Source organism: Hemibagrus wyckioides, linkage group LG06, assembly GCF_019097595.1.
Source record: "Hemibagrus wyckioides isolate EC202008001 linkage group LG06, SWU_Hwy_1.0, whole genome shotgun sequence".
NCBI lineage: Eukaryota > Metazoa > Chordata > Actinopteri > Siluriformes > Bagridae > Hemibagrus > Hemibagrus wyckioides.
The window spans coordinates 17,702,130-17,712,073 of record NC_080715.1 but is presented as its reverse complement, the minus strand read 5'-3'; the positions used below and the strand labels follow the sequence as shown (position 1 = coordinate 17,712,073).

At 38.7% G+C, this 9,944-nt stretch overlaps 1 protein-coding gene across 2 annotated transcripts; it reads left to right on the top strand.

The window, feature by feature from the left end:
• The first annotated feature begins 400 nt into the window (after positions 1-400).
• On the top strand, positions 401-8,922 carry rbm44 (RNA binding motif protein 44). 2 transcript variants are annotated; one of them, XM_058392847.1, is made up of 18 exons: positions 401-540; positions 2,637-2,697; positions 2,799-2,905; positions 3,619-3,693; positions 3,777-3,837; positions 3,938-4,062; positions 4,140-5,227; positions 5,300-5,358; positions 5,637-5,801; positions 5,889-6,054; positions 6,141-6,187; positions 6,298-6,400; positions 6,754-6,853; positions 6,956-7,090; positions 7,175-7,245; positions 7,362-7,432; positions 7,560-7,806; positions 7,994-8,922. In XM_058392847.1, the coding sequence occupies exons 5-18, from the start codon at positions 3,818-3,820 to the stop codon at positions 8,261-8,263; spliced, it is 2,667 nt and encodes an 888-aa protein (XP_058248830.1). In that variant the 5' UTR covers positions 401-540; positions 2,637-2,697; positions 2,799-2,905; positions 3,619-3,693; positions 3,777-3,817; the 3' UTR covers positions 8,264-8,922. The 2 variants fall into 2 exon arrangements, with proteins under 2 accessions (XP_058248830.1, XP_058248829.1); XM_058392846.1 differs by lacking the exon at positions 401-540 and adding an exon at positions 2,165-2,409.
• Positions 8,923-9,944: the final 1,022 nt, after the last annotated feature.

The window sequence follows — 9,944 nt, the reverse complement described above, 5'->3', positions numbered from 1 at the left end:
CTCTGGCTTTTTATGGTGATAGTGAACCTACTGTTGATTGCAGAATAAATAGTAATGATTGCCTTTCTACATCCTACCTCACTTTTTGATGATGCCAGTTCAAGTCCATTTAGGAACCCAACCCCGGCAAACATGATGTTCAAATCAAGCTGTAATAATAGAGGTCAGGCTATAATATCCCACCCTGGCAGTCTACAGAATTTTGTCTTTTCCTAGCCATAACCCACGGGCAACATTGAGCTAAATTCTTCCGCTTATTGTTATTATTAGTTACCGCTTGCGTTTCCCACCAACAGCGTTCAGCAGTTTATTTTAATGTAACAACCCCCTCTGCTGGTCATCCGGTAGTATTACAACAACGATTTTGTTTAGATTAAAATAGCTGAGCCGGTATCTCTTGAGTGACCAACACAGCCTTAGTTTGATATAATCGTATTGTTTAAACATACGTAATAACAACTTGCAATAAATGTATATGGACGCCATTGCTATCTAACATAACTACTGATCGGTAGATGTCTCGTGGTAACTAGCGTCTGGGTAGGTAGCTATGCATCATTTGACCCACATGTACAAAGAGTATCTGATATTAATCAGCGTTAATGAACTAACTTAGCTACAGATAACTATCCAGGCCCATGCTATATAAAAGGTAGCACGTTGGCCAGATTAACATCTGACATAGCTAGCACATTGTAAAATATGAATTATGAAAATATGAAGTAATGGTCATTTTAGCTGATAAGAAGAAGAGTTCAAATATGATGCTAATGTTATGACCGTTGTGAAGCTACTTGCAAGTGGTCGGTCAATAACCCTTTTTTCCCCGCAATATATTATCTTACGGAAATGTAAATACTTCATCGTAAACCGAGTATTTAAACTCGTTTTAATTTTAATTTTCTGTAAGTTAGTAAGTATAAGTTTATTTATAAAGCACACTTAAATTCAGCATACACTGACCAAAAGTGCTGTACAAACACATCATAAAATCACAAGGCATTCAATTAGACAATAAACAATATCAGCAGATTAGTAGCTAGGCTAAAAATAGGTTTTTAGCCTAATTTTTTTTTTTTTTTAACATAAACAAAAGGAGCATATCTGATTTTACATTTAAGGTGAGATCTGGGGACATAAAGGAGAGCTTGTTTAGAAGACGTAATGGACCTAGGTGCTGATTATGGATGAATTGGGTCTATAATGAAAGAGTTGTCTCAATTAGTGCTTTAAAAACAATTAGAAGAATCTCAAACTATTCTAAAGTGAACTGGGAGCCAATGAAGAGAGGACAGAACTGGAGTAATGTTTATTTGTACCGGTTTTTATTTTGGACCATCTCTAGACGTGTTATTAGGATTGGGGAAGACAGATATAAGGAATCACAATAATCCAGACGAGAAGTAATAAAGGCGTGAATAACCTTTTCTAAGTCATTGAAATATAAGTCTGGGAGCTGGTAATAACTGTTCTTAACAACAGAGCTAACTTGTTTGTCGAGTAGTGATGTGTTCGTGAACGATTCGTTCATTTTGAACGACTCATTAATATGACTCGTGAGCTACGAGTCGTCTCAGAGAGCGATTCGTTCATTTTGTATTATGGGTTATGTACAGGGAAACATGATTCAAGTCTCCCGACTCGTTCGTATATCACGTGCCTAGGCAGTCTGTGGAGGAAACAGTAACGATTAGTCTCCGGGCCCGAGTCGTTCGTTCATCACGTGACCACTTACAATCAATAATACTAATTATATAAAATTATCAAAAGACATGTGCAATGAACATTTTATGAAAAATAAAAAAAAGTGCTGTTCTTGTTCCTGTCAGTCTCGTTTTGGCCTTGTCTTGTTCGAAATATGATCAACGTAAATGGAGGTGTCGAGGTAATTGGCTATTAACACGTAGCATTGTACTTATATTCTGCTGAAATGAACGAAATGATTTGAAAAAACGATTAGTTCATTTTGCTGAACGAGATTCAAAGATCCGAGTCAGTAAAACGATCCGAACTTCACATGGAAATCTAGGACTGCGATTGCTCTCGCCATTAAAACCGCTAAATTGCTGCATGATTCTGATTGGTCAGTGACGTGATCAGGCCGCATGCACGTGCAGAGCAGGTTGAAACCAGAATTGAGCTCCTCTTGCTGTTTGTTACGGACTGAGTGGGCGTTAGAACAGATAATACTTGCAGCATTACTCAAATTTGGAGGCTTAATTGATAACCACACATTTTCACTCGGTAATTGAAACTTAAACGGGTTGTAGAAGATGTGGTATCCTCCTCCGGTGATGGTACCAATTTGTTTAGCGCCAGACCCGCGCGGATCTGTAGATGTGCCTGCAGCTATGTGGCCCGTTATACCGTTTGAGCAGCACCTGTACCTTGCTGTTAACGACGTGGCCGGTGAGTTTTCCTGTGGCCAAATTAAGTCAAAGTATTATCACAGTGGACTAGAAGTAAATCAATATTAGTAAATGTAACCTAGTTGGAAGACATTTTAAGTGCCAGGCCTCTATTACTCAATTTCTTTAATTAAGTCACTCTCACTAACACTTATTTACTTTATTTCACCAAATCAGTTGTTTGTTCGATCACCCATTAACATTATAAGTTTTTGCATGTCTTCCAAGGCTATTGGGATCGTTGCCTGTCTATTCTCGTTGAGGACGAAAGGAAATTTCTGCTGAACAAGTAGGGTTTTTTTTCTCTTTTCTATTTTAAGTATAAGTACACGCAGCACCTCATTAGTACACCTGAAATTTACATGGTAGTATCAAATGCATGTTTTCTAGGTCTGTGTATGATCTTGTGAAAGTGAACTACTTCCTGGAGTTGACTGATCCAAAGTTGCTTAGTTGGTATCTCTCCATATCTCCAGAAGACAGAAAACTGATACAAGGTATGGACATAATTTCATTAGCACTTCATATTCATATATTTTATTTTAAATAAAACAGTATGTCCCAAATTGCATATTTTATGCACAACTCTACAACCATTTTTTATTATAAAACGTTAATCAGCTGTACAGAAAATATTGCAGTTCGCACAGCATGATGGGAGACCCTTCAAAGTTCAAAAGGGAACAAATGGTTAATGTGTAGCTGTGACCAGGACAAGGAGTCTTTGTGGTGTATTGAGAGTCAGGGTAAGGTCAATATACCACCACAGGAGTAACTGTCGACGTATGAGGAATCTGTATGAAAAGGACATCTGGGTACTAACCTGGACTGTATCCAAAAACACAAGTAACAATCCCCTGTTGGACATGTAATTCACTTAACAGTCGAAGCTTTGCTTATGCAGCAGAAGGTGGGAGCCGCAAGACATTTTACAGAAGTCTTGTAAGTCTTGTAAGAAGTCTTTTACAGAATGCACTTTTTTCTGCTAAAGCATTATGTGCATTTGACATCTTTTGCCAGCGACTTGGAAACTGCTTCTGGTTAATAAAAAAAGTTAGTGTTACATTTGAGGCAATACTACCTTTTTCAAATATGTGGACAAGATGGTAGAGTAAATACTGCATAATGTAAGTGCCTATTGTGTAGTACATTATTTTTGCATCCAGTTTTAAAAGATATGAGAAATTATACCCTGCCTCATTATTTTCAGAAGAAGGAGGCCTCCTTAAGTTCCTGCAAAGACACCCTGCTCTTGAAGTATCTAGACATATTATTCATTTAAAGCGTAAGTAAACAGGATTAAAGTAGTCATTCTGATTAAAGTCTTTCAGTAAAATGTATAGTTTTTGTTTTTTAATACCTTTTTAGAGCAAGTTATAAGAAATTGCTTTCCTGTTCCTGCACCTGATATGTCTTCAAAACCTGATGGGTATATATTTTTTCATATTTTGCTTACGAAATTGTACATACTGTGCTGAAATGAGGTAAGGGTTTCTATTTGTATGTCATTTCCAATAACGTTTCTCTAGATCAAGACAGGCTTATGGCGTATCACGTTGTGTAAATTGTGGCACAAGTTGTCCATCTGGTGCTGAAAAGTGCAGACGCTGTAGCATGCTGATCCTAAACGCAGAAGAAAATGTTCGCGTACATGGTAAGAGATGTTTGATGTGACGTCTGTTTCATTTCTAGTCCAGTTTGCTGTTAGATAAAATGTGTGTCTATGTGCAGAGGAAGAAAAGACACTTCAGTTGTTACCAAACAACGTACGAGCGGAGCTGAATCTCTACAAAGGACATGTCAGTGAAGATATGGCAATGAGGAGTTCTCAGCAGTTTGATAAACCGCAGAGTATCTCAAATAGTATGCTTGCCCCACAGAGCCAGCTTTTAAACAGTTTCCATCAACCAGAGCAGCCACAGAACAACTCTAGTGATCGCCAGCTGTTGTGTCAGATGTGGGAGGAAAGAGTGCATTGTGATGGCAAGGCTTTCCAAGTGTTTAAAGATCAGTCAGCGCAAGCAAGCTTTTTGCTTGACAGGGAGCTTGAAATGCAAGCCCACAGTCAAAGTAATGATCATGATGAGGTGCCTCTGCAGCCAGATTCCAGTTCAGATTTTCCTAATCTTCAAGAGGAGACTCTATCAGGGTATTACAGTTTAAACAGCACTACAGTGGAGCACACATCTGCCCAGTGGAGTGACGTCACTAATACCTCCATTGTGGCTACTAAAGGCAGCACTGAAGCATCTGCCAATTATGAGCCTGTGACCTCTGGTACACACAATTTTCCTGATTCTGTATCCTTCCTCAGCCAGTCCTCAGAGTGGACCGATCTCTCAGAGGATTGCCAAAATCTTAGTAGTGAGGATGACCTGGAATGTGAGACAAAGGCAGATGAGTATCATAGTGTGAATGAAGAAGAATCCTCAAGCCTAGCAACTTGCCCTCCATGTGTTAATCCCAGCTGGTCAGAATCTGGTCAGAGTACTCAAGAGAGTGAATTTACACATGAGGGGTGCATTTCTTCCACCAGCCTGGGTGAGCCTAATGTCAAAACTACAAAAACGTGTAAGGTCTCTGCTGTCTCCCTCAGTGTGAGCCAGGCAGTGGATGCCAGCAGTGACTTCAGAGCTTGTTTTACATCCACCCAGGCAACAGAAATCACTCAGGACTTCTTTGTGAAGCATTACCAAGATGTTTCCACTGGCACTGACTTGTGTCCTGTTAACCAGGAGACACAGACAATTCAAAGGCCCACTTCTGAGAAATGCACCATTACTGAAGTCTACATGTCTGACTTGGATGCTCTTTGTGAGGTAATGTAGCTGACATACTAAATGAGTGAGATGTAATTATGTGCTAAAACACTCAAATCTCTTTCTTTTTAGGAATTTGGGAAGCTTAAAATGATGGAAGAACTAATGTGTTTAAAGGATAAAATGCCAAGGTAGGTGACTCAACTAGACTGATTCAGACTCATTTGTCACAATTACCTTTCAATTTCCAGTTCTCTGAAACATTGGCTGCACTGGAAGAAAAATGCTTTTATGCTCTAATTAGATGCTGTAAATGTGATTGCAGTCCAAGTCATAATTCAAAAGATCAGATTTACCTGTTTGTTCTTGAACTGTAGTCGGAAGATTCCTCGCTAAATATTTAGAGGAAAGTTTCTATAAACAAAGTCTAATTGTTTTGAAATGCATTATTCACCATTGGTCCTGGTAGTGCTGGAGGGCTCAGGAGCAAACAGCAGAAGAGTTGTGGATGTGGTGCTGTTCCACGTGCTAGATGGGCAGAGCTGCGTCTACTGGCTCTGCAGTTTGCCATGTGCCAGCAACATTGCTGGAGGCGTTTCTACACCTCACAAGAGGGTGAAACTTCGCTTCAGGGGTAAAATACAAAATTGGAAGGATTCAGACCAAATATTTAGAAAAGGAACCCCTTGTCATTTTTTTTATTGTTCCTGCCTTTATGTAGAATCGAAGCAGTACCTGATGCAATGTCACAGACCCTAAAGAGCCTCGAAGACAGTTACCTCAAGATGAAGAGGAAAATACTGGAAGGGATTCCACTGGATAATCTCAAGCCACTGTCTGTGGACACAAAGAGATTAACAGCTGCAACGTGTTACAGCCCATGTTTGGTATGCAAGGTGCACATGAATAAAGAAAGGAAAAAGCCAAAGGAAGCTTTTACTTTTGATAAAAGTTGTCGTTTTGTTTCTTACAGATTTATGAGGCATTTTTAAGTGACCATTTGCCTGAGTCTTCCTTCAAGTAAGAGTAATTTATTCTGGAGATAATGAAATCGGTGATTTCACTTATGTGTGAAATTTGTAATTGACTGCCAAGTTATTTTTATATTTTGTGTTTGTGACTGTCAAAAGGGCCAGTAGCCTTAAAGATGAGGGCCAGACTAACCAAGCTGAGGTGTTGAAAATAATCGCCACAGACCACGGACATGTCAACAAGAATACAAAAGCTCTTGGGGTATATTTTGAGTTGTTTGTGTGTAATGAAATGTAATTGTGTGAGTATTCCTTAAAAAAAAAAAAAAAAAAGTTAAAGCAGTCCCTCCAGAATTTTTAGGGTTTTTTGTTCTTGAAAAGATGGTTGATTTTGCAGCAGCTTGTTTCAAAATTAGTGAGGATTCTCCAAGCAAAGCATTAGTGCAGAAGTTTCTCAATTTGATGTACAGTAGTAAGGTACTGTATGTTGGTAACTGAGAGAACTTCATTTTGGATTACTTTATAAGATTCATTTGTGAGTAACTAACCCTAACCCTGGGAAATGTCTTTTATTTTGATTTTTATTCTTCCCATGCTCATGGATGAAACTGACAGCGTGATTCTGCCACATTGACTGAAACTGTCAACAGTAAGAAAAGTAAACTTGTGCCTGGTTCAAGCAAACCACCAGGAGTTTCTAGTGATGCCAAACATGGTAAGAAGCATTAAAAGCCATGCACTATAAATTATGTAGATGGTGTTAAATCTATACTGGTATAAAAGAAATTTAAAATTATTTATATACCAACTATTTAAGGTGCTCCTAAAGACCTAAACAGCAGTGATTCCTGGTTTGATGCCGAGGAAGAACTGGGATATGCCGGTTGCAGTTGTAAAGAAGACAGACAACCAGAGCTGAGAGATCATGGGAACTCAAAGAAGGAACAAAATGGTTAACAATTTATATGAAACTTTTATTTTAGTGTTGTTAAACTAGAAAGTAGCTCTAATGTACTTTATTTGCATTTTGTTTTAGTGGATGCAAACAGAGAGCTCGATCAGTGTTTCTTGCTTTGTGTCTCAAATTTGCCAAACACTGTTACTGAGGTGAGGAGGAGGATTGCTGAAATTACTTCAATTTGCCATGTCCTGTATGACACCATGTGAATGTACATCATCTGCAGATGGCAGCATAACATTAAATTGTGATTTTCTGATTGTAGGGTGATCTGCTGCTTTGGTTTGGAAACTACCACACTGATCAAGTGTCCATTTCCAATTTTGCTCATACCAGGTAAGGCTTTATAACATTTTAAATGCAGGATGTTATGATTCTATCAACATAAAGGTGTAGTGGTGGTTATATTCTAATTGTGCATGTGATCAGCTTTGTGTTGTCTTCTGCAATTGTGCTTCTTTAGGGTTGCAGTAGTGAGTGTAAGGAACCCTGATGATGCAGAAGCTGCGGTAAGAGAGATGAATGGCCAATCCATTCAAGGCCACACTCTCCATGTGGAACACATCCACAAGCCTCCCACAGATGGTCAGGTCACCATCAAAGAGTCCTGCGGTCAACTTGTGGACTGCGCTCCTACTGCCCATAAAGCAGGGTCTGTAGGAAAATGGCTGATCCCGCAGAGCTCAAATAGTAACTTCCGTGCCTCCAGGGTGAGTATAACCCAACAGACATTTTCAAAAATGAGCAAAATGAAGGGTCTTTGTTACTGCAATGTAAGCATTTGAGTTTACACTTCTTCCCCCCTTGAGTATTTTAAATTACATAATTATTTTAAATAAAATTATCCAAGTCACTTGAAGGGTTTTTTTCTTTTCTTTTCTTTTTTTTATTTCTAAGCTGTTCCGCTGCAGTCTGGATAAGCTTACCAACATATGCGCTATACCCACTGCATCTGGCACCTGTGTGCCACAGCACTATGGCACTATGGGCAGCTTCGACACTATCATGGCCAAGTTAACAGAGCGCCACCCGAAAATAGGCAGACAGCAGATCGTCACCGCTTTGCTGGAGCTGCAGGCAAAGCGTCATGGTGTCCTCAGTGGGCTGCCCCTCAGAGATATCATAGATATGACCTCTGAACTTCTTACTCACTCAGCCACAGACTAAGCAAGAGAAGGGTCTCACCAATGTTCTCAATTGGTGTATATTTTGAGTTGATTATTTCTGTTGGTTTGGTTCTTTTAGGCATTTAATAGCATGGTTATGATTCTAATTCTACTTTTTGTGGGTTTTTTTAATTTGTAGATTTTCAGAAAATGTGGTTAGATGATAGTTTCTCTTGAGAAAATGTGTGTTGAAATGTCACTTGTTACTTTTTATAGTAGGTTTACCCATTTAGAAATGAAGGGTAGAAAATTCTGTTCAAAGCTGTTCATTATACAGTGGAGTGTCCAGTATATTAGGCACACCTAGCTTGCATTTGGTTAGTAATCGGTCATTTCATCAGGTACATGTGCCATACAATTCCACTGATTGACAGGCTGAGGACAAAATATCCAAACTACTACTTGATTGGATACACTTGCTTGTTATAAAAGGTAATCTGTTTATCTTCTAGCTGTACCTAGATTTAAAAAAAAAAAAAGGTAATGAATCAAGGTAATGCATATGAGGTATGCACACCTAATTAACTGGCAGCCCACTGTATTTAGTGTTTTCAGTATTCTATGTGTAGTTGGCCAGAAAGGTGAATCATATGATAACTGTTTGCTTTTGAAATGCAAAAACCATTTTTCTTTTATTAATGTCTCAGTACAATGTTCCATTATCAATAAACATTCTGTGCCTGAAATAATAGTCTGTTGAAGTATGATTATTTTCGACCAGTTTATTTTCAGTTATTTAGATGGTTTCTCTTTGCATTACTACCCTTTTTTGAATGCTTTATCAAGTAATATGAAGATAAATGGAAAAATGCTGTTTCTATGGAAAGAATTTAACACATGGATGATGAATATGTGACAATTTGTGTTGATATACTGATGCCTTCCAGGGCCTACCTTTGCTCATGATACAACTTCATTCCTTATGCCAAAGGGGTCTCCAATACATCTCTAGTGAGCTAGCAGTAGCTTGCCAAAAGGTTCATAGAATACCTACAAAATGCTGAACATGCATTATGTGACTGCATACTGAAATATTTATAGGATATCGCATTCACAGCTGATTTAAAGTGTGTAATGAATAGTTAATACCAAACTTTTACACATTGTATTTAACGCTCTGGAGTTTATTTATATGTGCAGTGCAGAGTCAGATAAAAACCAGCCCTTTTGCAGTTTATTCTTGCTTTTTTTGGTAACGTCCATTCTGATAAGGCTTTGTTAAGTAGAAGTCGCATAACCATCCTGGTGAAAAGGAGAAAAAACTGGATGTGGCAACAGCACCTTGAATAGTATAAAAAAGTATAAACTGCTTCTTTTCTCCACACACACACACAAGCATTAAATGAATACTCGAACACTGAATTCACCTGAAAGGGAAGTTCTGTTTATTTTGTAACATCAGCAGTACAGCTCACGATAACCAAGTAAGTCCCAGCCACTTTTTTTCAGAAGTCTCAATGGGCTTCTTTATGCCCTAAGTTCTACTGCATGCATAACCGGGAAGCCTCCAAACACAGGTACATGTCCTCCACCAATGCCCTCCTTTAAGGCCAGAAGGGAGGTGTTTCTCCAAGCCTTGCTAGCTCTCTGAATCACATCCTTGGTATAATTCTAAAAACTGCTTCTTTTCCTTTGCAATAAGCTCTGTGTTCCTCACCTTAGATTTCTGCTCTTGGTTTTTC

Excerpts from the sequence above, each read along its gene's own strand:
- rbm44 (XM_058392846.1), top strand. The coding sequence starts at position 2,274 with ATGTGGTATCCTCCTCCGGTGATGGTACCAATTTGTTTAGCGCCAGAC. Across the intron at positions 3,694-3,776 it reads ACATATTATTCATTTAAAGC|AGCAAGTTATAAGAAATTGC; the intron begins GTAAGTAAACAG and ends ATACCTTTTTAG. Across the intron at positions 6,055-6,140 it reads CGTGTTACAGCCCATGTTTG|ATTTATGAGGCATTTTTAAG; the intron begins GTATGCAAGGTG and ends TGTTTCTTACAG.